This window comes from Falco naumanni, chromosome 8 (genome assembly GCF_017639655.2).
Source record: "Falco naumanni isolate bFalNau1 chromosome 8, bFalNau1.pat, whole genome shotgun sequence".
Classification (NCBI taxonomy): Eukaryota; Metazoa; Chordata; class Aves; order Falconiformes; family Falconidae; genus Falco; species Falco naumanni.
The window spans coordinates 64,751,198-64,779,088 of record NC_054061.1 but is presented as its reverse complement, the minus strand read 5'-3'; the positions used below and the strand labels follow the sequence as shown (position 1 = coordinate 64,779,088).

Genomic DNA, 27,891 nt, shown 5'->3' with positions numbered 1-27,891 from the left:
AAGCAAGATTACCTCAAAATGAACTGCTGAGGCTAGACAATCTAAGAAGTCCATCTACCTCTATTTCATCTTGCATATTATTCAGTTATACATTGTATAGTCCCCAGGGAAAAAAGAAACACAGGAAAATAACTCAGAAGGGCCACCAGCCATGAAAGTGTTGTTTATCCTCAAGTAGTACCATTCTCAGAATTTAAGAAGTCAACATACCCATAATACTGGCCTGCATGAAACTGTGCTGTGTAAATGCCTTGGATGAGCATTAGCATCAATTAAACTTGTACTAGCCTGTTCCAGGGGAAAGGCTTTATTGTAATGCTGCAGCATACTGTAAGTTTCAAAAACAATTTTGGGAAATCAAATATACAAAATTCATCCCTCTTTTGGAGAAGGCAGAAGGGGGGGGTGGCAGGGGAAGACCAAAAAAGCACCTGATATTTGTTACATCGGAACATTTACAATGACACATAAAAAGACTGTAAAAGGTATTTATTCTAATAGCCTTGGATGTTCAATCCGTGTAATTGTCCAGTCTGGTTTTGCTCCTTCTGTAAATTCCCTTTGGAACCTGAAAAAAGAAAGCAAGTGAAGAGTTGTTAAAATTTACTTGATCTTTAAAGAGCTACTAATACCAACAAGAAATCATGAAGAAATTTTTCAGTTCAAAGCTATTCCTGTAAAGGCTCCTTATACTCTGATGCTTATGCCCCCAAATGGAGGATCAAAATTAATTCTATAGTGTAGTGAGAAACACAGTGCACTGACTTCACACTCTTCTGGTTCAGATCCCACAGACAGGATCAAGCAGCAACAGTGAAGACCCTCACTGCACTCAGTTTTCATAGCATTTACTATGAATATAGCTTTGTGGCAGGTCTCCATCTCTAAATAAAGGGTTTCATTTAATGGCATGGTAACTGCATTGTAAAGGGAAATCACATGCTATGCATTCTACCGGAACATTTTCAGTTTTACTGAACTATACTTTCAAACTGAACATATCTTCAGAAATACATCAAACATAAAGCTAACAGTAGTACTGAACCTCCCTGAAAGAAAATTCTACAGTTGTTGGTAAGAAAATGAAAACATCCACCCTCATTTTCAAAGGGTCTTCCTCTTCCTTTTGTAGTCATTAATGCCTTCCTCCCTGAGCAAGTCAGTTTTGACTGCTTGTCATCCAAAGGTAAGTTTAAGCTTCAGGCTGGATATTCATGCTCACAAGTAACCTGCACGTTGCGGACAAGACCAGTATAATCTCATGGCTTTGGAATTACATGCAGATCCACTCCTGGAAACTGTCTTCTCCAGATACCCAAATACTTGAGATGAGGCTTCCAAGGCCCATAGTATCTCTGCCCATTTGCATTTAGGTTAGCACAGTGAATAGCAGAAGGGATGTATACTTGCAAAGATCTCTCTGCTTGGGATTAGGAAGATACTTAGGGCTTTAAAGGGAGGCTCCTGAGGTTAACGGAGCCTCAGAAACCTCCAACTCTAAGGAAAATGCTGAATTCAGCTAATGGATGGATCCACAAAAATTCATCCAGGCAAAAAGCACTCGTGTCCTCAGAGTTCCTCCTTTGTTTCAGAGCTCCTCTTCAACTAGACCCCATAACTTCTCCATTTCAAATGTGGATGTAGAAATCATTGATTATATTGCATTTCTCACACAAAAATCCTCACTTCTCCTAACTTCTGAGAATGTTATTTTCAGTACATTTTGTCAAATGTGCAGGTATTTCTGCACTGCTCTGACATCCATACACTAACACAGACATTATTTACAAGAATCCCTATGGAAATCTATCTACCTAACATATGCTTTGAGGGCTTGGATCAGAGTGGCGCAAATTATCCAAACACCAGGTGATGCTTGCTTTGTTCTGCCCTTCTGCAGAAAGCATTTGGCTAAATGATTTCCTCTTTCATGAGCTACTTTTTCAGCTAACTGGCTTTTGTGCAGGAAGTGACATCACCACACTTAACTGCTTGGCTTCACTGCATTGCTGCCAGCTGTCCTACAAAAAAATGGGAAACAAGAACTGATATTGGCCTTTTTCCTTAAAGCTGCAGGAGCAGTATAGGGAGGGGTCAGAAACCTCATTCAGTGCTCCAGCTATTGCCCTTCCTGATAGAGAAAGAATTCCCATTAATGTCAACACAGAACCAAGGCAATAACATAATGTCTTTAAGGGGTATTTAAAAAAATGTGGCCCTAGTATCAAAACTGGAAAGCTGGAAGAGAACTAATTAAGAATAAGGTAAATTAAAACATACACAGTTCTGCACTGCCACAGTGTGAACACTTTCAGTTCCCCAAATCGCTTTCCGCACAGCTAGCCCACGTATGTGCAGGAAAAATAAAAGGGACAAGAAACTCACTCATAGTTTGCTGTTAGAAGATGTCTTTTTTCTTTTGTGCTTTCATCTCCAAACACAATCTGGAAAACTTTTGCTTCACCCGGTAATTGTTCAGGTAGGTTAGCACCATTCAGATACCAGAAACACATCAGGATGCTGACGAACTTTCTTCCTGTTGGAAATAAATCAAAGCTTAAGGCAGATCTCATTTTTCTCATTGGTCACATATTCCTACTTGCTACCTAGTGTGTCTTCTAGTGAGACCCTGGAAGAGCAGCTGACTTCAGCCATAAAGAATGCATGATAGAATAATGAGTGATAAAGCTATTTAAAGCCATATTCATGCTGTTTAGCAACAATAAAAATACACTCTGTAGAAAGCTATGTATTTTATCATGAGTGTTGCGTGACACTGTATGTAGTCAAACCGTATGAAAAAAAGCTGGTTACCACAAGGTCCAAAGCCAACTACTGATACTACAAAAGTACGCAGAGTAGCTGAAACTCAGGAGCAATCTAAGAGAAAAAAATAATAAATCCCTATCTCCCAAAACAGCAAAAAAGCTCACTGGGTCTAACAATTTGAAATGCTCACTAGAAGACCCATGATTAGACTACAAACCATCTCAACTGTGTATGACAGTGAACTGAGCATGTAATGCTGGTATTCAACCAAAAGAAAAACCTGTTTAAGCTCACCACCAGCTTAAAAAAATAATCAAGTAACAAAGTATACTCCATGAAAACAGAATAGAAGTGAAGATAGTAAAACTGATTTCATTATCCAGCCTTTGTTATTCTTCTCAGAAGATGTATTTTCATTGCTGAAGCAAACAGCTTTCTCCGTACAGTCAAATAATTGTTGTTGAGTGGTCTGAGATTGCTAAGGACTAATAACGTAAAAATCCGAAACTACAGAAGAGGAGGACTGAGCAAAACCTAAACAAAAGTCAAAACTGTACCTTGACTTATTAACAATAATATCTCAATTTCTGGTTTAAAAGGAAATCAAGGAATTACATATAGATGAACTATTAGCAGAAAAACAAGGAATGAGAAACAGTACTCAAAAACACATCTGTATGGAGAATGCCTGTTTAGTAGCAAAATCAGGAAATAAGACTGCCCATTGCTGAAACGTTTTAGGATTCTAAACATACCATCATCATCATAGTAAATGCGAACATCTCCTTCTGTTGTGTACATGATTGCATCAATGTCAGCTGCTAAAGCATCCCTGTGGTTGTCTGGGAGCAAAGAAATCTTTTCCTTCAGCACCTGAAGTACCTAAATTCAGAAACAGTCACTTAGTTTCTCATTAGGAAACTGAAGTAACAATCTTTTCTACTGCATTAACAAAATCAGCTATATAGCTAAAACATTTGTATAACGTATACAACAGCAGGAGTGAAAACGCATTGGGAAGTTTGGGCACTCCCAAACCTCAATTCAGCAATATTAAAGAAGATCCATTTACTGTTCAAACCAATGAAAACCAAGTATTTTTAAAAATGTTTAGAAAAGGTACTGTCAAAACAATAGTTACAAAGCAAGGCATGTAAGCCCAGAAAGCACAAGTTAAGCTTGCTTCTACAGTCGTACTTACCCTGCCTTCTCACTGCTGATGTCTTGCTACCTGTATATTCCTTAGCTTTTGATTCAATTGTTTCTTAGTTACCTTTCACACATTTCTTGAAAATCAGTTCCATTACCACTAAGTTTATCTTTGCCATTTTGTGATCCACATTCCCATTTGAAAAAGTTTAAACACTTGCAAATCAGAAAAGACCGAAAAAATCATTGCTCTGGGACTTAGGTTCTGTACTGCATCCACATCCATAGCATTTGAGCATCCTAAGACATACACAGCTCTGTCAAGAAGGGTATGGTGCGTGAACTGAACAGGAAGCGCCACCTCAACACCACATGAGAAAAGACACATCACAAGCAAGGATGAAGCTGTGCAGCACTGATTTTTAGGATACACTCAGTCTTTAGCCTAACTTGGATTGCCATTTTTAAGTAACAAACAGACCCAGAGGTCACATGGAAGCAAGAGGCAATCTTCACTAGAACACACTGGTTTCTAGTACATCTTGCAGGTATGAAATCCACTAGCCAAAGCAACAAGAAAGCCATGTGGTATCCAGCCTCATCCAATACATGCTCTGGCTACATGAGGTCTCTGGATCAATGTTAACCCCATCACCTGAAGAATTTTAAGATGAGCAGAGGAGGAGGAGACGCTCTTTCAAAACAACTACAAGAAACAAACTCACATTTTATTGCTATCTCCACTCAGAGAGAGAAGCCAAGATTGTCCAGTGGGGATGCACTAGAACAGCAGCAAAATTTTTGCTGCAAAGGCATGGGTGGCAATAGAGCTGGCCAAGCTGACATCAGTAACAAGGCAGACATAGACCTGAAGTATCTCCTCATCTTGACTCTGATGGATCTGCTACCTCCATCCCCTGGGAATGCCAATACAACTTCATCAATTAAAAATTCATAAAAACCAGAACACACAGCACCGATGTTTAACTAGCCAGGTCAGCCATATCCCTGAGACCATGACACAGGACTGAGACCTTCCAGCTGAAACCAGTAACTGGCTGTATGATCTGCTCAGGGGTGGGAATATATTAGAGCATCAGGGATGAGCACAAACCAGTTCCTTTTTTCATCTGAATTCTGGTGCACAGACCAAAATGTGTCAGCTAGTGCCCACACCAACAGAGGTATGCAATTCTGCCTGCCATCCAGAACCCACTGCCTTTCGATCATTTCTGGTACACCAGCAACCTTTTTAGCAACCGGTCCTTATGCCCAATGGCAAGAATATGATTTTATGGGTTTTTTTAATACAGGAACTTTAAATTACGTTTCATGCTTTGAAATGAAAAACAAAAAAGCTGCAGGATGAGCAGCTGCCCTGTTCGGTGTTACGCTGTTTTTCCCAAACTAAGCCAAACTGGCACTATATGTAGATAATGACAGGCTGAATGTATTTTACATCATAATGGAAAATCAATTGCTAGAATAAGGATGGAAACCATTTACCTCTGCTGATACAAGTTCATCCAGCAGGTCAAGTTTACGCTGAGACAGCAGTTTTGAAACAACAGAAAAGGCCTAAAAAAAAAAAAAAGAGAGAGAGAGAAATACATGAACAAATAACACTAAATCGGCTTTTTTTTTTTCAGACGAATCCATCATGGTGTGACAAGCTACTGAAATATTCCATGATTTAAGATTTCAATGTTTTCAGAGTGTATCACCATTGGAATGGAAACTCTCCAGCATTAAAAACATCCATGCACTGATAAGAATGTAAGGTTTCTTTTCAGTCTCTCATTTAAAGCATCAAACCTTTTGATAACAAGCAATTGAATGCATAGCTTACCTAAAAAAAAAAATTACTGCTATACGAGCTGTTTCTTTTACTGTTTTTGATAATTCAGTTTATATTTTTCCACATAAATATTTTGTTCTACTGCTCCTTTTCCGAGCTCATCTCCTGTTTTCAGGCAAAGCAGAAGCTCTAGTTTTACAAAATTTCTTTCTAAATCTGGCTTAGTTTCTAAACTTCAGGAAACTCAGCTCCCCTTCTCCCCTCAATTTTGCAAGTGCATTTATACAATAATGCCTCTAGGTGTTCAAATAGCGTGCCTGTGAAACGGGGACAGTGTTCAGGGCTCGACAGCGAACCAAAATAACACGGCAAAGCAAAACGGACGGTTCTGCACGCATGGCGACCCACTCGGTGTAGGGGTTTTGTCTCTTGAGCTGATCTGAAGCGGTTTAACATTCTGCCCGCTACCACCTGGTGCGTCCTTCAGACTTGTTTGGTTTTTAACGTTAAATTCGGTAACTGCAGTTTCAGAGCAGGTAACCCTGTAATTTTTCTGCGATCGGCTGTGAGCTCACCCCGTCTTTGACACACTCCGGCTTGTCGGGATTCACAGATCGTACGCGCCAGCCCCGCGCCCGCCCAGCTTTCACCTCAGGAAAACCAGCTGCGGGGAGGCGCGTTTTCCCGCCAACGCACTTGGGGCACCTCCCCCGCCCCGGCGGGGCTGGCGGCACCAGCCCACCTTAACTCGGGAACCGGGGAAAAGCAGCCGAGGAACGCGCACCCCTGGCTGCTCTCCCGGCCCGCTCGGCAGGGGGCCGGACCCCGCGGTCCTCCGCCGGTCGGCGCAGGGCAGGTGGCTGGCCCGCCGCGGGGCTGGGGGCGGGAAGCGCGGACCCCTCAGGGCAGGGGAGCCGTTCCGCAGCCAGCTCGCCCGCCGCGCCGACCCCCCTCGCGCCCCAGGGCCGCTCGGCTCTCACCTGCTTGGCCCCCCCGCGTGAACTCCTCGATGCTGAACTCCTGGTCGAAGTACAGGCGGATGAGCAGGTAGTAGAAGCGGGTGCGGAGCCAGGCGAGGGGGCTGGTGATCCTCACCACCACCACCCGCCGCGGTGGGCCCTCGGGCCCCGGGCCCGGCCCGGCGGTGCCGGCGAAGCGGGCGGCGGGTCGGAGCGGGCGGGGCCCGACCGGCAGCAGCACCGAGGCGGCGGCGGGCAGCGGCGGCGGGACCCGGGCCGCCCCCGGCGCTGCCAGAGCGCGGGCGAGCCAGCGGCCGCAGCCCAGAGCCGCGCGTAGCGCCATGGCGGCCGCTGGCGCCCGCCCCGTCCCGCCGCGGCTACGGTCCCGCGGGAAACAGGGCCGACGCCGCTCGTTCCCTCACGGCGGGGGCGGGCGCGGGGGCTCGGCGGCCTGCGGCGGCGGGCGCGCCGGCCCAGAGGAGCGCGGAGGCAGCGTCCTGGCGGTGGGGGGAGCCGCCCGCCCGGGGCCGCGCTCGGCAGGGGGAGCGGGAACGCTGCTGCACCAGCTGCGCTTTCCGGCGGGCGGGGGCGCCGTGGCGGCCATGGAGGCGCGGGGGGCGGCCGTGGCGGTGCCGGTGGCGCGGCTGGCCGAGGCGGCGCGGGAGCAGTTCCTGCGGGACCTCTATCCCCGGGTAGGGCCGGGGGGGCGGCGGTGCGAGCGGGTCCCGGCTGGAGCGGGGCTGCAGGGGAAGGCCGGGCCTCCGGGCCGTGCCGGGCGGGCTCGGGCCTTCCCTGCGCGCGGGAGCGAGTGCCAGCTGCCCGCGAACGCGCCCCGCGCTGCCGGCTGGCCCTGGCCCGCGGCTGGGCTGAGGGGCCTGGCTGTGGCTGCCGCCGCGGCTCCCCTTTTCATTCGCGGCTCCGGTCCGGAGCAGAAGCGCCTTTACGCTGCTCTGGGCGGGCGGGTGCTGGGTCCGACCCGATGGTGGCCGCGTACGTGGAGCGGCCTCAGTGCAGGCGCGGGGAAGTCCTGCCGTGGGGCGCCGACTGCCCCCGGGCCGGCTGGCGGCGGGGCCGGGCCGCATGCCCGCACCCCCCGCCGCATGCCCGCACCCCGCCCTCGGCCCCGGCCCGGAGCCTGCTCCCCACGGGCGCCGCCGTCCCCCGGGCCGGACTTGCGGTTCGCACTGCGGTTGGTGGCCGGCGCAGCCGGTGTGACTGTGTAGCGGGCCCCGGCACTCTGCTGACTTGTTTGCATGTACTTGGTCTGAAAAACTAACTATGGGGTTTTCTTCCACTGGATGCTGTGATCATTTCACAGTATAATTATATATTTTGGGCTTGGTTTTTTTTCTGCCTAGAGAAAGCCGACAGTGCTGAAAGGCGTGGACCTGGGTGCTTGCACAACGAAATGGACAGTAGATTACTTGAGCCAAGCTGAAGGATCTAAACAAGTAAAGATTCATGTTTCTGCAGTGCCCCAGATGGATTTCCTCAGTAAGAACTTTGTGTATAGGTACTTCATGCCAAGGCTTATTCTATTTTAAAGGCACCTGCTTATAACTTTCAGACATACAGTGCATCTGTTTGAAGCTGAGGGTGGGAATATGAAGATGCTATGTGAAAAATGTAGATTACGCAGCAAAGCACTGTGTTTGATTTCCCCCTCTTTGCATTCCACAAATATCTCAACACCCTGAATAAACACTCCAAGGGTGAAAGGAGGGGCCAAACAGGGCCTCAAAAGTGCGACAGCGTGAAGAAGCGTTATAAAGATATTTTCACCGAGCACTCTTGTAGGAATCCGGAGCGTGGCATTTGCTGGCATTAATTAAAAAAAGCAATCCAAAACCCCCTTTATACTAGTTGATACACTGTTTTGTTCTAGTGCTGTTCTGTTCCGTGTTATTGAACAATGCTAATTTCTGACCATGTGTGTGAACCTCTGTATGATGGCCTGTGGCCAGCATGCTACTCCTCTCTAGGAGGGATGTTACTAGTTAAAACAAGGCTCCTTCCTAAGTTAGCATGTGCAGTTCTCAAAATGTACAAACTACTGGATACTGCACATTTCACCAGGTCTTTAATCTTGATGTGGGTCACATAAACTCTTGATCTCTTTCTGAAGTTCCTTTCGTGTAGCTGCCAGAATGTTTCTTCAGAGTTCATCTAATCTCAGTCGTAGTGTTCTTCAAAGGTAAATGCCTTTATTTTAGTTACAGTTTGCTTTCCCTAAGTGGAAGCATGATGTGTTCAGTCTGTTAAACTTCTAAGCAGGCAGAAGCATATGCTCTTATGTGTAAACAAGCTACAAGTCTCTAAGTGGAGCCTGTTGTTCATGGGAAAATCCACCTTATAATCATATTATATTCCACTTGTTGCATAATGAACTTTTGAATCTCTGAAATGAGGTCATACTTGAATGACTTTGTCTTATCTCCATGTTTTCTTTTTCCTGCTCTATTTTGTTTCTTTTTATAATATCTCTTTAATATGTGAGTTCCCATAGAGCTGATCCAGCATGCTAGTTTTAGCAGGTTTGTAGACAGTCATGTGGAGGTGCTCTGGTGGCACTTCATTAGAGCAGGTGTTAGGACGTTCACCTACTTTGCTTGAAATTCAGGAAGCTTTGACCCTCTCCACAGCAAGCCCCTTATTCTATCATGAAGGGAGAATAAGTAGAACTGAAAGAATAGAAACACTGAGGACTTGACTTGAAGTCCCATGAGTTTCAACTGGTGCCTCTGAGTAGTACTGCAGTCCTGTTGTAAGTTGCATGCTCCTACCCTTGTCTTTATGTTGGTTCTGGAACTCATTCAGCTGTGTGGTGATGTGCTGCAGAAATCTGAATGTTTTTCTGCTGGTTTAGCTTTGCAAGCAGGTTCACCGTGAGGTCAGATGAGCGCCAGTGCTAGCATAAGGGAGGAGATGGGGTGATTAGGGTAGGCAGCAAGGGCAGAGCTGTGGCAGCGCCGGCATGTGTCAGTTTAAGCTCTCGAGGAGCTGTGCCCTCACTTTCTCCTCAGTAGCAAATATAAATAAGCATGATACAACAGTTCATCTTATTGAAGTTGGACTCGATTAAAGGGCTGGGTTTTGCTTTGTTGGTTTTAGATTGGCTTCACAGGTGGTGGTGTTTTTACTGTTACAAGCAAGCCTAAAATGTTTAGAGACGTGGTCTAAGTACTGTCAGATGTAGGTCACGTTCTGGTATAAGGGATAACAGGATCATGAAAAATCTTGCTTGAGGATAGCTTCTTCTTAACCCTGGATATATGGTGGTTGCTCTGAAATTTGATGTTTACTTGCAATATATTTGTTATCCGGTGATACTTCATTTGAGATGGTGAATTGAATGAACACGACATTGACTCCATAACATAATATTTTTAACAACGAATACATGTCCTGTTACACTTGTGCTTGGTTTTCCATTCAGACATCAACTGATGCCAAAATCTGTAATCTTTACAGAAAGCTCCCATTACTTAAATAAATGTGCCACACTTTCACTGACTTCAGAGGTACAGGCTATAATGCCCAGTGATTCTTCTTGAATCTTCTGAAGTTGTGTTTAACAAATTCAAGGAAAACTATAAAATAACACTTGAAAACACCAAGATTCCTGTGTTTTTCTCAGCTGAGGTAGAATATATTTTAAAAGATATAAAATCAGGTAACAAATAAATTTTACAGATCTACAAATGAAGATAGGTATCTGTGTTCATGCACAAATTTATAGCAAAAAATGCATAGGCATAAACATACGTATATCACCTGCAGTAATTTTCTGGCTGCTGAGCTTTCTGCACATTTGTAAATATGTACTGTAAACAAGCCTAAAAATGACACACCGTTAGAGAAATAGTCTAAGCAAGCATTGTTGGGCATTGGCCGCAGTTTGAGTCTTAACTTGACCGTGAAGTAATTTCTTGCACTGTGACTCAAACCATTCAGACCTCTTAAGCTCAAGAAGGAATCTTCCCAAAGTGCATGAAGAGCTAACAGAGGGGTAAAGAAGATGGAGCCACATTCTATTTGGTGGTTCACAGTGACAGGACAAGAAGCAACGGGCACAAGCTTAAATACAGGAAATTCTAACTGTTTAACCCACACACACTTCTACCGTGAGGGTGGTCAAACAATGGAACAGGTTGCCCAGAGAGGATGGAGTCTCCATCCATGCAAAGCCCAGCTGGATGCTGTCCTAGTTGACGCTGCTCTTGGCAAGGGGGTTGGACTGGAGGATCTCCAAAGGTGCCTACCAGCCTCAGCAATTATATGATTCTGTTTGGGTATACACTGGAACAATTTATGAAAACAGAGAGGTTTGTAAGTGTAGGATTTCTATCTCATCTACCGCAAACACTGATTAGTCACCATGTTAAATGAATATTAAAAAAAATAATAGAGCAGTGTATTGCATCTTCAGTTATACTAGCATAGTAAGGGAGCTTATGATTTTAAACCTGCCGTTTAGACCATGTGTCGTTACATTGATTCACTCTATAAATTTAAATATTTGTATTTCAGAACTCTGCCTTTTGATGTATTTGTACGAAGAGCAGCTGAAGTCAAACACAAGGAGTACTTCCTTTCTGAGGTAGCTTCCTTAGTGTTAAGGTTTCTTCTGTTGGTTATTTTGCCAGTATATGGAGGGGAAGATGATGATTTGTAATTTAAAATTTTGCTCTGGTAAAGCACTTGATCTGAGGCTTAGCTGTTTTGTGTAGCTTTGGAGCTGAGGGGGAAAAAAGTGGGGAGAAGTAATTGTTCTTGGAAGTTGTTTTTTTGTGTGCATGGTGTGGTTCATTTTAGTCATCCTGTTTCTGTTAACCGAAACTGCCTACATGAGCAAAAATTTCAGCATAAAATTTAGAAATCAAACCTTGCTTTAGAATACTTAAAGGGGGTTATAAGAAAGATGGGGATGGACTTTTTAGTAGGGCCTGTAGCAATAGGACAAGAGGTAGTGGTTTTAAACTAAAAGTGGGTAGATTTAGGTTAGACATAAGGAAGAAATTCTTCACGGTGAGGGTGGCGAGGCGCTGGCACAGGCTGCCCAGAGCAGCTGTGGGTGCCCTGTCCCTGGGAGGGTTCAAGGCCAGGCTGGACGGGGCTGGGAGCACCCTGCTCTAGCGGAAGGTCTCCCTGCCCAGGGCAGGGGGGTTGGAACTAGGTGGTCTTCAGGGTCCCTTCCAACCCAAATGGCTCGATGGTTTTATCTGTTATTATTAATGTGTTTTGCAAAAAAGTGTCATGAAGCTATTTCAGGGTTTGGTTACACCTGCTATCAAAATACAACACAGATTTATTGTGATACAATTTGTGAGTAGCAAACATGTGGCTATCTTTATGAATCAGTGTTCAAACCAGGGATTTTTCAGGTTATCGTGATTAGGAAGTAAACAGTTTTGAATGCAGACCTGCTTTTTACCTTTAATGCTACGTAGGGTGCTGTAAGTTTTGAAGACAATTGAAATAGCTTCCTGCATCGGTTTTGTGAAGAACTTAAAATTACAATCTGCATTTGCTTTCAATCTGTTCAGTAACAGCAGTGGTGAAGCAGCTGACAAGCCTCGCTCGGTACTGTTAGTTTAACATACTTCTCTCGGTTCTGGAGATGAACAGCAGGGAGCAGTAGAGTAAAGGCAGTGTAACAGCAGCTGATTCTGTAAATGCCATCTATTGGTACGTATTTTAATGAAGCCCTGCATTAGATGAAGGAGAAAATACAGGCTCTTTGTTTAAGTGTGTTTGTAATTCTTCTTAAAAAAACCCAAACAAACCAATCAAAACAGTTCTCGTTTTGTGCCCTCCTCAGGATGAGAAGTACTACTTGCGATCAGTGGGTGAAGATGCTAGGAAGGTGAGTTACTTGAGATTGCAGTTCTAACATTGTCAAGTTGCAGTTCAGGAATATTTTTAAAAGCCTGTCATCATCTGCTGGCGGTGTACTACAGGCATACAACTTGTTTATGGTCATTTAGCCTGTGCATCTGACTAGATTTAGGTCAGCATATTTAAACCTAAGTGTCTAAAATAGTTGCTGTTACATGAGAGCTTGGCTGATCACTGAAGAGTACATTACTCAGCTCCCATTCTTTAGCTTTCATTGTAAACTAATGATGATGATCTCTTGCTCCTTCAGTGGGATATCTAGCTGCTCTGGTTCAAAGCAGCTCTCTGGCTGTTCTTATTAATATCGTTGACAAAGTCAATGCTGAAAGGGTAATGACCAAAAAGCATTGCTATTTTCAGCTGTTCACCAATGCTGAAATTCTGGCCCCGTCTTTCTCATGGTGGGAAATGATAGTGAAGTACTCCCTTTATTGAATGCGCATATATGGTTCTCTCTGAGAGTTACATCCTTTTTGTTTCAGGATATTGCAGATATCAGAAAGCAGTTTCCTGTTTTGGCAGAAGATATTCACATTCCAGAGTATTTCGAGAAGGAACAATTTTTCTCTAGCATCTTCCGCATCAGCTCAGCTGGATTACAGTTATGGACACATTACGATGTAGGTAACGTGTTTAGCATAAAATGTTGCTTATTATTGAGATATTAAGATGCCAATATCTGACAAAGATCAGTTAATGACAGACTTCATATATTTTGGAATAGTGAAATGAATCACATTTGCTGGTACAGTGAATGTTAAATAGATGTGTTGTGTGGGCATAATATCTTACTGGTTTTGTGTCTAGTTCCATGCTTGTAAGATTAAATGATGTTTGATTCTCTCACACAAACCCCTTTTGGGTTTTTTTTTTTTTACTGATTTGCGTTCCAGTTAAAAATCTGAAATATGGTAACTTTCAACACTTTCATCTTCAACATTACTTGCATTTTTTTATTCTGATGGCCGTATTTTTGGTAATTGTACAATGATCATGATGGTCTGTTGCTGCAGTGTGGTAGATTCCAAATAAGATTGTCTTCTAACATTGTATGGTGTAATTCTGAATAAATTTATTTTTAAGAAAAATAGTTTTTTGCATTATAATGAGGAAAAAGAATCCTTCATCAATAGAAAGTCAGCAAAATGAGGCCAGGGTAACACTGAAAAAGAAAAGTAATGCCAAATGTATTTTGTATTATATTTTGCTGGTTTATGTGTCTGAAGTGTGGTATGTCTTTGTGTTTTAACATGGAAGAACTTGATTCCTTTTTCAGGAAAACAATAAAGTTGTTGGAAAGCAGTATGTGCTGTATTTCCAGCTATACTGTTTGTCAAGGGGGTAAAGTAGCTCATGTTCTTGAGTTTTATAGATTAACTAGGTGTGGAAGCTCTTTTAGCTAATTCTTAACATGTGAAGGTTTTAATAATGCCCTCTTTAATCTGATGATATTTTAGATTGGTTGCAGCCTATGTATTAATTCTTAACTCTTGGCTGACACTTCTCTCACTGTGCTTATTCCAGGTAATGGATAACTTCTTAATCCAAGTAACAGGGAAAAAACGAGTTGTTTTGTATAGTCCTCGAGATGCACCCTATTTATATTTATCAGGTATGCATGTCATATATGTGTAGTTCAGAGCTGGATGATCGTGGTTGCCTTCCCAGCTCACAAAATCACTTGACAGACAGCTTGATGCAAGAGAAGTCATTTGGTCCCTTAACTGGTTCTGTTTTGCCTTAGCCACAGCTAATCATTTTAGCGGGGCAGGTTAGGAGGTTTGCCAAGGAGCACAGCAGCTTTGCCTGGTTCTGTTTGCAGCACCTAACTGTGTAGGAGTAGCATTCTGTCTGGACTCAGAATGGTGTTTTCGATGTCAGGGGAAGTGTCTTTTAATGTTATTAAGGCTGTGGTTACAGGAGCAGTACAGGCAACAGGAGAGCATGTCTCTTCAGTAAGTGAGGAGTGCCAGCTTTTAGAAGAATTACAGAACAATAAACCAGTATTAAATCTGATTCGGTAACTGCCATTTCCAGCAATGTGATAATGCTTTGTTACTGTTGGAAGCGTAGGAACGTTTTATTCATTACTACTGAAAACCTTCCTAGGTACTAAGTCAGAGGTGCTGGATGTGGATAACCCAGACTTACAGAAATACCCACTTTTTGTGAAGGCCAAGCGCTATGAATGTGTTCTGGAAGCAGGAGACGTGTTGTTTATTCCAGGTAAGTAACAGTTCCTGACCACCTTGTGTTTTTAAAGTTTTCTTTGCAAATTTCTCATTTCCAGGGATGGTAAGAGGTGACTAAAGCATTTCTGTGTTAAAAGTAGGAGCATCTAAAGACATTGGCAAAACTTGTGTGCTTCTTCCAACTGTACTAATTAGCCTAATAAAAGGTGTTATTATGTCTACAAATCTTTACTTCCCTCAAGATTATACCTTGTGCTTCTGAATTTGTGTCTTAATAGATCAGCATTTTAAACTCATCTCATGAAACCTGAAATTACTTCAGTGACCTGAGTTTCCTAATGACAGAATTTGAGCGAAGCACTGTTTCTGTTCTTCTGTAGCTCTGGCACTTAAGAAATGAGGCATGTGATTTGATGAGAGTTACGGATGGTGGAGTTATTGGACCGCCTAGAAATTTATAATTGCCTTTGGGGAATGGAAAGACAAATCCTAATAATTTTTCTGCACAAGCAGAAAATATTAAAGCTGCTTCCTAGACTGAGATGACAAAATTTTGGTGATCAGGGAAAGGCATGTGAATTACTCCTGTTTTAAACTAATCCTACTTGTTACTATTTTTTTATTTTAAGTTGTCATGAGGTTGTGGCAGATACTTATTCTGCAGCTTTTCTTATTACCTGGGCAGTATAAATAGGCCAGTGAACAACAGGGCAGTTGGTTTTTAGGAAGTTTTGAAATAGATTCTTAGCCTTGGATGCATTACTTAATTTTGCACTTGCCATTTGTGTTGTTTTCTATAGAAGAGCCTTTTGGTCACAGTTAGTGAAAAGCGTGTCACACTTGCTAATGGCAGCACACCTAATTTCTGGTTTGTTCTGTGCAGTACAGGTACTAGTTTGCCTTTGCCAGTAGGTGTGCTGGTCCAGACTCAGCACTCTCATCTTAAGAATGACTGGGGAGTGTAGGGAATTTTGAGAGTAGAGAATGTGCTAGCTTTGTCAGCATTCTGGAATGCATAACACTGAAAAAAGGAGATGTTCTTTGAGAAATGTGTGTGGTTATTCTGGAGAAGGTAGAAGCAGCCCCTTTTCCTAACCTGAAGGAAACATCTTGTTTGTTTCTTAGAAAAAGCTTTTCTATATCTTCAGCACATACAAGCAAATAAGCTGCTATAAACACGGCATTCGGTCTTTTAGCTTAAAATTGAAATAGGGTAAATACACCATATTAAACTTATTTTTTACATGTACTTGAGGAGGCAGAAATGTCTTTGCTCCCTTACCACAACAATGATGATTCAATTGAAAAGCCTCATGACTTCACTATGAAAAGATCGGCAACTTGGATTGTCTGTTGCTGGTGGCTTACATCAACGCTTGGACAATGCGTGCAAGGTTAGGGACTAAATCTGTGAAAACAGATCTCTGTGTTCAGAGTAGAGATGAGTGAGGTGAATGGGGAGGATGTCTGCATGTGTGTATCATTTGCTTATGTTTCAGTATCTCTTTAAACTTCAGCAGTTGTTACTTTTCTGTGAAGTTATGGATTGACAAAAACATCTTGAAGAACTTCTGAAGTCTGGCACAGTGCAATATGTTTGGGGGAGAATATTTATAACTAAACAAAACATACAGTAGTTGTGGCTCTTCCTCAACTAGATTTGGTTTGGGCGATTCTGACACTTGTTAGGAGTCACATGGACATTTCAGATAGAATGTCTAAAATGAAAATTACTTCTTTCTACAGCTCTGTGGTTCCACAGTGTAATTTCTGAAGAATTTGGAGTGGCAGTGAATGTCTTTTGGAAGCACCTTCCTGCTGAGTCCTATGATAAGAGTGACGCTTACGGAAATAAAGATCCCATGGCAGCCTCTAGAGCTTTACAGATCTTGGACAGGGCCTTGAAAACGCTTGAAGAGCTACCTGAGGAATATAGGGATTTTTATGCTCGGAGAATGGTGTTACGCATCCAAGAAAAAGCCTACAGGAATGACTGTGGATAAAGTAACACATTGTAATTCGGCAGGCTCCTGTGAAAGTAGAAAGTTGTATGTTAATATGGAAACTGTCCATGTGTACATACATACGCTTTCTGTAAGACTTGTAAACTTTGTTACAGATCAATGTTTATCAATATAGCTTTTATCTTGTAGGTTTTGTTCTTGTTGTTCTTCCTGTGCAGTGAGTGTGCCATCTGCGTTGATGCAGGGATGGTCTCCCACGCCAAGGTGTGCATTTGCAGTGCCTGTACGTACAACTCTCCTCTTTGGAGTGTTCTACTTCACTGTTCCGAACAGAAGTTTCGGTATCTGGGCTGGGCTGACAACACGTATGCTTACTGCACATCTTCCTGAACACTGCGTCGTTTACTGAAGTTTCGGGAAGCCACAGCAGTCTCTGAGGAGGCCCCAGAAAGCCACTATGGTGGTGGTGGTTTCTCCTGGTGTAAGTAATAGCCTAGTAATGGGGGGGTGGGGTGTGTCTGCTCCCTGTGGTGGTGACACGGAGGGTGGGCAAGGCAGAGCTTAGAGCCATGTGGCAGATGTACCCCTGCCCGGGCTGCATAACATGTGAGGCAGCAAACGCAAACCTTGTGCCAGGGCAGCGCTGCTGTTCCTGCAGCTGTGAAATGTTTGCAACTCGTGCCCACAAATCCATCCAGCTACAGTCCCAGATGCTGAAGTTCATCCTTCGGGAGTAGATGTAGGCTCTGTTGGGAGCAGTGTTTGAGGCTTTATGATTTTGAGTGTTAATGCTACTGCGTGAAAGGGGGTTGCATTGTGCCTTTGGGGCTGGGGCCTTTTGTACAGGTGTTGTAGGTGGTCACCTTTCAGCAGGTTGCAGTGCTTACAGAGGCCTTGTGAAATAAAGACGGGCACCTTGCAGGAAAGACAGGTGGTCCCTGTCCCTTGGAAATCCCTCCAATGTTACTACTTGTGCTGCTTGGGGAATGCAGTGTTTATCTGACTTAGGTCAGTCTGTTACTTCTAGTGGTATCTTTTGAGGGCTGTAACTTGTTGAAAGTTCTTAGACTAAATAGATATGTGGTGTTATTAAAGTGCTGGAAAATCCTTCTCCAGAAGAGCAGACGATTGCGATACTGTGCAGATTATTCTTCTAAACTTGTTCTTCTTGGCAGTTCATCGCAGTGAAAATAGTCTGCTACCATGTGAGTGGGCACCCGGCCACCTCAGTGAATAGGGATGAATGGAGCCAGCCAAGCGATTCTGATGGGCATCATTGTACGTTCCGAGGGCAGAATTTAAATTTGGGATCACAAATAGGTCTCCCAAAATTTTTGTTCAAAAACGAACAAGGATTGCTTGTGCATGCTCCCGAGGCAGGCTCCCGGTCTCTGTTCGGCTGGGGAAGCCTCTTGGCTTTGTTGGCCTGGCCACGCTGAGGCCCCGACTGAACTTGGAGGCGCACAGTTGTGCGCTGTGGGAGCGGGGACTGAATGGAGAGGCTCGGGGCGCCTGCAGCGTTAGCCAGAGCTGCCTCCAGCGTTGTGCCTGCACGGCTGTCGCTTTTAACCAGCCACCAGCAGCTTCCCAGCACGCTAGTGCAGAGCAGTGCTGTGCTCATCCCTCATTCTGCCGTTTCTCGATGCTCTGTCCCCAGGAGAGGTGCCAGCTTGGTGTTCTCGGGCCCTCTCCACACTATGCATGGGAAACTCGGCGGAGCACAGCTGGTGTCTGAGTGACCCAGCTGTGCCTCAGCCAGTAAGAGGTGCCTGCTGTGCTGCCTGCTGTGCTTCAGAGGGAGGGCAAAGTAAAAGGAGGAAAATCCTGTGGGCCAAAGACATGCACTGCTGTGCCACCCAATGGTGCTACTAAGATTTTCAATGGCTAAACCTTTGCCAAGTGCTACAGCAAGTGTACCTATTTCCTCTTCACTCTACCAACTTTAAATTGAAGCCTTTATTTTATTTTTTATGTGCCAGCAAATGAGCTGTATCTCACCCTGGTCTGCTGGTGGATAACCCAGCCCTGCTCATGCTTCCCTCCCAGTGCTCTGTGAGAAATCTCTGGATCGAGAGTGGTTGGGGTTCTCCCCTCCCCATGACCCCTCTGGTTTTCCCCTTCTCAGACTGTCAGCAGACCCCACCAGCTGCAACATAAGTGCACATCCAAGGAAGATCAACAAAAAGTACTCTATGTGGATCAGTGGGAAGACCAGCACAGTAGCTGTTCTGTCTGCGCCACCCTGTTTTCACTTTGAACCAGTTTCTTCAATTTCTTATTTAATAGCTTCTATAAAACAGCTGTTCTGAAATGCTATAAAAGAAGGAACCAAGCAGTTTAAAAATGTTTTTTCTTAATGTGAGCATAATGTGACTAGTGATAAAAATCTTGATGCTACTGCATTAAAAAAACCCACAAACCAACAAAAACAACCAACTAAACTAACTCGGTGCTTTCTAACCGCTATGCTAGATGCAATAAAGTGACGAGTGACTGGTGAAAGCATTAAAGGAGTAAGTCCCAGCTAACATAGCACAAGAATACATGTAGCCACACTTAGAAACCCATTACTGACCTAATGCAAAGAATTAGAGCCACTGACAATTGGTGGAACTTTGGCCTTTGGAGACCTAAAGCCAAATGGGATCATGCCACAATGAACAGATGAAGTTGTGGTAACAGATATTAGAAAAATAAACACTGACCATCTTAAGCATTCAAAACAGCCTGTTCAAACAGCACATTCAACAGAGGAGTTAGGCGATGCAGACTGCCCAGGACTGAAAGATGACTTAAGCTACTTAAATACAGGCAGTACCTGAAATCAGCAGTTTAAACCTGGCCTACACCAAAATTTGAATTGCACTAAAAGTTTGGTGACTGAGGCTTTTAAAATATAAGTCCATTGCACATCAACACCTGGAAAGAATTATTTCTTCTTGGTCATATGAAATATAAAGGACAACAAATAATTTTGGAAGACAAATGTTTTATACGTTTTTCTTAATGTGGTTGCTTGGAAAGAATCAAATGAAAAAACTGATGCTGAAATATTGCCTTGTCAAGCTCTTAAACAGGTCATTAAAAACTCTGCCTAGCATGTATGTGCTCAAGATGTGATGTAGCCAACTTGGGAACATGTTTCTCTCCAGGAGCTACATGGGGTCTGGGTACCTAATACAAGTGTCAAGTTCAGTGCCTAATAAAAAAGGGTTTGGCTTGATCGTGAAGGATCAGAAACATGGCTGTGATCCTTTTTAAATCTGTAGGGAGAAACTTACTTGTCTTGTTCAGGCTGTTAGTCCCACAACAGCACTACTGACTTAAGATGAGGATGATTTTACCATGGCAGAGGTTATAGTACATACGATGTGGTCCCAGCATGCATGAGTTCACGGCTTCAAAAAAAATCCCTGTACAGGTTTCATTCTTCTTTCCTCTAGCCAAAATACATCTTCCCAAACCTGAGAAATGTAGATGTTTCCATGTAGACAAGGCAGGTGTTGAAGATACATGTTCTGAGACACTGAGTTTTACAAAGGATTTTCCATAAGTTAGTATGACTCAACAACCAAAGATGGCCAAAGAAGGGCAGATGAAATTTTATTTTTTTGGACAGTTAGCCAAGTGTGCAGTAAAGGCGGCACAGTAAGATTTCCCATTTTGCTTTGGGTCAGACCCTGGGAGCGGGGATAGATTCTGACTCTGCATGTGGTAACTGCGGAGAGCAATGGTCCCTTTTAAGTGGCGATTCCCAAGAGCAACAGAAGCAGATTACTTCCTTTCCAATTGTTCAGATCTGTTCCTAGTCAACATTTTTAAGAGCAGATTGAAAACATTAAAAGAACTGCTCAACCATGTAAAAGGCGCAGTGCCGCGTGCGAGGCTATGTTCACACACAAAAGCTCCGAAGCAATTGCTTGCAATAATAATGCAGATCAGAGTAACCGATGATTTTTGCTGTGAAAACGCTTATACTTCAGCTGTCAAGCAGTACGTTAATCGCTTAACTTCCATCACACGGATCAATGTATTTCTTACGCTGGGGAACAGGGAAGCAGGGCCACGCAGCAAGCCTGCAAGGGACGCAACGGCTTCATCCAGCACCCAGGCGCAGAGCATTGCCGAGGGGTAAACTGTCGTGGGAGATGCGCGGAGCCCTGTTTCGCACTTCAGCACAGCTGCGTCTTCCCTTTCTTCTGTCTTGCAGCAGTGCTTTCTTTAGAAACAGCTCAGCTCCGTCAGTGCCAAGTACAACAAAGGAAATTAACATCTATGACTGAAAGCGCTCTCTGAAAGCTCACTGAGAGAAGGAAAATTTATTCTGAACCCTGAAGTAGTGGCATTCTGCCCCTTTTCAAGTACATGAGATGTTTATACACATGAAGAAAACCCAGATAATTTATTTTCCCCCTTTTGTTCTACCAGACGCTTTCCTGGTCATTTGCTTGAGTAGAATTTGGCACTTCTCAAGGGACTTGGAAACACGCAATGAAGCCCTAAAGACAGGAAACGATGACAAAACCATCACTACCTTACAATCCACACTACGCTATATGCAAAATGACTCCTTGAATCAGTTTTCCATGGTTTCCACAGTGATGTGGAACAGTTAATCCCATGCAAGTGTTTTTTGTCAGCAAGAGGAGTGAATTATGCTGCTAATCTTGACGAAATGAATTTAGTTAGGAAGAGTATGTCTGGCGCTGGGAGAAGCAGTCTCTGACACATAGGTGTTATACGACCTTGCATTACTGGCTTTATGACTTCATGTTATTTTATTGGAGTTAAAACCGGTCACCTTGCATCTGAACAGAGTAAAGAGATCAGTAAGACCAACAGAGTGCCAGCTTTGGTCTTAGGGTCTCCATCAGCAATACTTAAACACGTCTAAATTTTCATCAGGTTATGAATGTAAGTACACGTTTTGTTCTTTACCATCCTCACAAAAATGAAATGAGATTTCAATACAAGATTGAAAAGATTGTGAAGAAGTAACTCCAAAGGTGATTTGATGGGGCTGTCTCTTGAGGATTGCAGTCCGAGACATCTGCCTTTGCTTCTGTATTGCACAGGAATACAGACACGCAATTCCTCTTTGTGGATTCTAGTAGGCAGGGATATACCTAAAAATGTGGCTGACAACAGAGCACACACATCCCAAGATTTTTACTTTTCTTTAACATCTCTCTTACATTAACTGATAAGACCCTGTGTCATTTAAAATAAGCATTCAAGGTAAATGGATGGGTATACTTTGACCTCAGTGCTTCAACTTTCAGTCCGTATGAGACAACAAACACTGTTTACCTGCAGCGATGAAGTCATTGTTGGCTTAGGAAAGACAGCGTTGTAAGAGGTAAGAAAAAACAGGTGACCTTTTCTTTCTGCAAATAGCTCAAAAAGAACCTCTTGGTAAAACGTGAACGCATCATTGTTCACAATCACTTTCACCCATGAATATCCACAGTTGTGACATCCTAACTCCTGAACTGATTTAACAGTCATTAAAATAATTTCTATGACTATTTAAATACACAGTACTCCCATGAGCTATCTCTATCAGCAATAATGTTAATTTAGAAAGACAGATCAGCTCACCACAAAGCGTTCATGCTAACATAAGGCAGGTGGCAGGATGTTATCGATGGGAGGACAGAAGAGATTGCTCCTTCCTGCAACATGTTAAGACTTGGATCCTTAATCACCTTTCAAAATTAAGGGCCAACGAGGATTTATGCAGTGGCATTTACAGAGATGCAAATAAATTAGATCTAGAGGAAAAAGACTGCCAAAGTTTCTAACATTTCAGATGCACACAAAATAAAATCATTTAAGTCACACGGAATCTGGACAATTTCACAGAATCCAGCCTTGTCTTAAAGGAATTTAACAGGCACAGCTTCTCAAATCTGATGAACACCTTGCCTACTCTACAAGGAACAAGCATGTGATATAAAGAATACCAGCTATTACGTACTAGGTCGTGCTAAGGACTCTGCAATGTTGCTCTCTCCAAAACCAGACACGTCTTGAACTAAACCACTGTAAGCATGAGAATCACTTAACTTTTAGGCATTTACGTCCAAGCTTATTAAAAGCTGCCTTTACAGTTGAAAAACAGGTGTATACAAACTGTGACCCATTTAATCCTAATATAGAAACATTCACACCTGTGGGTACTTCACGCCAGCTCTCCCAGGCATGCGAGATGGCAGTAAACTGATGCTGACACAAATACAAAGCCTCATTGAAGAAAAGCTTTCAAATAAATCTGTTGGTTTTTTTTTAAACTAGGCCTCCACAAACACCTGATAAAGCTTAATCCATAAAATTTAACTGCACATTCCTAATTTAATGGTTTTACATTCACATCGGAATGGTTTCACCCATTAGAAATGGTTTATTTTCTACATTGTTTGCAAGTTATTTTTAGCATGCATTGCAGTGAATAACAGGCACATTCCAACAGACTACTACAACTGTTCAGAGACTGAAAAACAACCAGTCAGTTTTCCCTCCACGACACGAGGTCTCACAAGATTAGTTCTGCAACAAAGTGCTTATACAGCAACACCTGAGCCTATTTAATTTAACAGTTATTGTAAGCAGCCTCCATCAAACAGGTTAATATTATTTTCATATGGTAGCCACCCAGAAACTTCTGAAGACAATGTCAATATTTTAATAGCTGTTTCCAAAAGCTTACAACAACCTACTGCTGCTGTTTTGGCTGGCACAAAATTGTTTAGAAACTGGGTCTATGATCTGCGCAGTTATTGGGGAGTTTCAGCATACCCAAGTTAGCCCGGTCAGTCTGAAACTGAGAGGGAGCAAGACCAGTGGTGTGTTCTGGGTTTTTTGTTGGTGTTTTGTTTGGGGTTTTTTAATTACTTTGTAAGTGGATAATTAAAGATACTTCAAGTAATATGCAGGCTTTCTATTAAAGCCACTTTGTTAGGTGACCCATATTTCCTTTACAGAAAAAAAGTCCTCACATATCGAAAGGACCAAAAAAGGGAAATAGCCTTCTTGGAACACACACACAAGCTGTTATAAGCCCATTAAGAAGGCAATCAATAAATAGGGTTAAACAACATCTCCAAGAAAGACCTTAAAAAAAAATAAAAGCAGATGGAACTAGATTATTTTATAAAATGATAGAGTTGGCTTGCGTGTTGCACTTTTCTCCATCTATTAAAATAAGTTACTTCCCCCTTTTGCTTAACTAGGTACATTAATCTAATTGTTATTAGTGATAAGAGTTCACCTTCACGTTGTAAGGTACACATGGTATGCATAATCCTTTCTACTACCCTTAACATTCTGAGTATTAGGAAAATTTTAACAGTTCAACACACTTTTCTCATTCTTCAGTGATCACCACCACGTGCGCAACCTCTGCAAGAGTTGTGAAAACACCATCTCCAGTGAAACTTCTAAGTTTTAATGATGCCAACAGAAGAAAGATGATCTAGGACTTTCCTTCCACAGTGTAAGTGTCACAGGAAGCAAGAAGCAGGGGGAAGATGTTGCTAAGACATCAAACATAGGAACAAAGTTGAATAAAATGCCTTTTTTCAGAACTGAGCCATATGTATCTTTGCAGCGTTTTGCTAGCTTGTTTTTGTATGCCTATACTTCCAGGAAATCCAGAACCATTGTAAGCTACTGGTTCACTGTTAATAGCTGCAGTTGTCTTTTAAGAGTTATTCTAAGATTTATTTGTAGATAAATGAAAAGTTACTTACAACAGTAGAAAAGTTCCACTAATACCCTTATCTGTCCACTTTTCAGTAATTCTAAAGAACATTCAGGTTTGGGGCCTGAAGTTGATTACATCTTTTGCATTTAATTGGGGGTGTGTATGTCTGTATGAAACAGCCTCGGAAAAGAGATTTTTGGGTGGCTCTAGAAGCAACTACTGCAATACATTTAAAGGAAACAATAGTTTTAAATTAAAACAGAAGCATTTTGAAACAGCTACAGTCAACATAGTCTAAAGTTCTTTACGCAACTTGCAATACATTACGTACTTATGGCTTGACTTAGATCAACATCAATGCAGCAATTAGCTAGAAAAACCTCACCAGTCCAAGGCAGGGATAAAAGACACTTCTTAACTGGAAAATCCAGGTATTACCGCTGGTCCTCCTTGTAGAAGTTTATCAAAGCAATAGCAAAATATGTTGAAACAGCAATAAGCTACACCCTCATCAACATTCTTGGTCACTTAAGATAGCTATGTCAAAATTTTCAAGCCCCCAGGTGAAATAGTATTCACTAGCAGATACTACATAATGAATCAATGAAACCCCATAGCAACAAAAAAGGCAAGGTGCACATAAGGAAGAAAAATGGATTGGCACTATTATACCAAAGGTAAATATTTGTGACTTTGTTTCAATTAGGAGACATGTTACAAAACTGGAAGATTCAACTAACTAACTAAAACAGTTTTCACCAAAATAGATAACTAAGATTGTTCTAACAATCATCAGTTTCCATAAGCCAAAATAACCTCCTAACCTTATGTCTGTTACTGACAAATTCCAAAGCTTTTAGCCCTGGAAGCTACTAAATTGAAGTATCCAGACATCTAAAAGTCCTGAGTACTTTGAACTCCTGTTAAAGGTAGTATATGACATCAGACATCCAGGACTAAAAATTTTGCCAACCACTTGAGAACAAATGTTCACATTTAACAAAGAATCACGTATAGGATAGTTCTTCGTAATACTTTTTTTCCAGGAATAAAATGGCAACATCTCTTGTAGGTATGGGGTCCACAATCCTCCCATTTTAGGCTACGGAAATGTATATATAGTATCTATTAGCAATGCAGGACTGACTTAGTATTCTCTTCAGAAAGCAGCTGCTCAAAGCTGTAAATCTAGAAGACAACATTTACAGTATTATAAGTGCTTTTACAGTGAATATACTGTTTGGATGCATACAGTCTCAAAATACTTCATGAACTCTGAAATGGTTATCTAAGGAGGGAACGTCATCAGCAAAATGTAGTTGATCATTTATTTCCACACCAAATTCTTCAAGTATCTGTACAAATTTCTCATGCTCTCTCCCAATCCAGGACCTCATTGTGTCAAACACTTGGTACGGGGTGACATGAGCGTGAACTTCAATTCCTGTCTCTGCAAGTTCTTTCAGCACTTCAGGGTAAGTAACCCAAGTATTGCTTCCTCCTGAGTGACCACCATCCAGCCAGTAAATCGCTTTTATGGTTTTTAAGAAGGCATCTGTATTCTTGTCTTTTTTAGCTTCCTTCAGCTCATAAAGCAGCTGGTTCAATACCACACAACCTTTACTGAAGCCGATCAAAGTAAACGACACTGCAGCTACAGCAGACGGTATAATGAAGTTCATAGCAGAATTATTAGAGCATTCACAATCACTCTCTCTCTCTGTGGATGAGCAGCCATTTGTTGTAGGAACAGAACGTGGCTGTGATTTACAAGCAGCTATTTTTGCATCCTTGCTGACACCATGCACGCTTTTCTGGGACAGCAGAATATTCTGAGAGAGTCTGAATGCATTAACCAGCAATGCATGGAGATGCTTGAAAGCTCCAAAGTGAGTGCTGTGCTCTGGCGCTCCAAACATGTTGCTCGCCACAAAGTTGTCGTAACAACTGAATTTGTGCAGGTGCATTCGAGAACACTTTACAACCCAAATAAAGCTATTAGGGAACCTGCGAGCAAGTATGGTAGCAACATTTTCAAAACTCCAGTGCTCCCACTGAAAGTTTTCTGGGTGGCAAGACATGATGTCGTGATAGTTCTGAAAAATAATAATTAAAAAAAAAAACAACAAACATAGAAAAGGTGCATTACTACATTGTGAAAAGGCTTCAGCTCTGTCTACTGTACTTATAAGGATGGGCTGTAACTAAGAGGCTTCCAGAACAAGACACTGAAGAAACTGGCATATTTTTATTTACTTATCCTACGTTAATATTTTTATCACACACTTTTAATACCTCCAAAATTAACACAATAAACGTAAACACACGGAAGTATTCATGATTTTTGTTGGCTTCTCACTCCAAAAGTATTGTTCAACTTAGTATGGCAAAGAACGCTTAATTTTACTGCAGATACTGATTTTTAAATTTTATTTTTACTTATTATTACAAACCAACAACAAACTGAAAACTTTGTAATAAGTTTTCTGTCTTTTATGCAGAAAAAAACCGCATTCCCTCCCACTCGGCCGCCGGGAGCCTTCGCGCCCCTTGTTCGGGCCCCCAGGGAGCGCAGATGGGGGAGGTACCGCAAGCCGGGCCGACCCGCACCCCCGGTCCAGAGCGGCCGAGACCGCCGCAGCCCCGCCATCCGGCTACGGCGGGACCGAGCCGCGCCCGGGACGGGCACTCAGGGGCTGCTCGGCCCGCCCCGGCGCCCCCGGTGACAGCGCACGGTGCCCCGCGCCCCGGCCCCACCGCAAAGCCCGGGCCCGCGCTCCGGAGCCGCCTCCCACCCGCCCGGCCGCGCCGACGGGCCCCAGGAGCGGCCGCTCGCCCCCGGTTCGAGTCCCGCCGCCGCCCGCCGCGTCGGCCCCGGCAGCGGGCTGCCCCGCTCCCGCCGCGACGGCCCGGCAGCCCCGGGCGGCCGGCGATGCCTCCCCCGGGCAGGGGGCTGCGGCTCGGCCCGCGGCCAGCCCGCGCCCTCAGCCGCTCCCACCCGCCATTGCTCGTCGCCCTCGGCCGCCCGCCGCCGCACCTGCACGTCCCCCGGGAAGTAGACGACGTGATGTTGCGGCGGGGCCGCGTCGTGCAGGGCCGGCGGCAGCAGCAGCAGGAGCTCGTTGGCGCGGTGCGGCTCCGCGCCCGGTACCTCCGGCAGCCGCAGCCACGGCGGGCTCAGCCGCGCTGAGGAGAAGCCCGCGCCGCCACCGCCCGCAGGCCCCGCGGCGCAGGCGGCCGGCGCCCCGCAGAGGCTCATGCTCCTGCCCAGGCAGCGCGCGGCAGGGCCGGCGAGCCCCCCGCAGCAGCAAGGCGGCGGCCGGCGGGCAGCGCCCGCTCATGGGAGCGCCGTGTCCGCAGCCCCGGCGGCCGCCTCAGCCCGGCCTCCCGCCCGGCCCGGCCGCGGCACCGCGCCTGCGCGCCCGCACCCCGCCCCCGCCGCCGCCGCCGGGCTCTC

General features: G+C 43.8%; 3 protein-coding genes across 5 annotated transcripts; 1 reads left to right on the top strand and 2 right to left on the bottom strand.

Annotated features, from left to right (window-relative positions):
- Window positions 1-474: 474 nt before the first annotated feature.
- On the bottom strand, window positions 475-7,018 carry MAIP1 (matrix AAA peptidase interacting protein 1). Its single transcript, XM_040605074.1, has 5 exons — window positions 6,701-7,018; window positions 5,425-5,496; window positions 3,525-3,651; window positions 2,386-2,536; window positions 475-568 (listed from the first exon to the last, which is right to left on the bottom strand). The coding sequence occupies exons 1-5, from the start codon at window positions 7,016-7,018 to the stop codon at window positions 490-492; spliced, it is 747 nt and encodes a 248-aa protein (XP_040461008.1). The 3' UTR covers window positions 475-489.
- Window positions 7,017-25,904, top strand: TYW5 (tRNA-yW synthesizing protein 5). 3 transcript variants are annotated; one of them, XM_040605072.1, is made up of 8 exons: window positions 7,235-7,367; window positions 8,034-8,188; window positions 11,206-11,275; window positions 12,497-12,541; window positions 13,056-13,193; window positions 14,098-14,185; window positions 14,683-14,799; window positions 16,512-16,917. In XM_040605072.1, the coding sequence occupies exons 1-8, from the start codon at window positions 7,278-7,280 to the stop codon at window positions 16,766-16,768; spliced, it is 960 nt and encodes a 319-aa protein (XP_040461006.1). In that variant the 5' UTR covers window positions 7,235-7,277; the 3' UTR covers window positions 16,769-16,917. The 3 variants fall into 3 exon arrangements, 1 of the variants encoding a protein (XP_040461006.1); XR_005829507.1 differs by lacking the exons at window positions 14,098-14,185; window positions 16,512-16,917 and adding an exon at window positions 25,824-25,904 and having other exon boundaries at window positions 7,017-7,367; XR_005829506.1 differs by lacking the exon at window positions 14,098-14,185 and having other exon boundaries at window positions 7,017-7,367; window positions 16,512-16,623.
- C8H2orf69 (chromosome 8 C2orf69 homolog) lies at window positions 20,308-27,790 on the bottom strand. Its single transcript, XM_040605073.1, is given in 3 exon segments — window positions 20,308-26,530; window positions 27,472-27,732; window positions 27,734-27,790. Coding segments are annotated over 3 exon segments (1,143 nt in total). The 5' UTR covers window positions 27,776-27,790; the 3' UTR covers window positions 20,308-25,690.
- Between the last annotated feature and the right edge of the window lie 101 nt (window positions 27,791-27,891).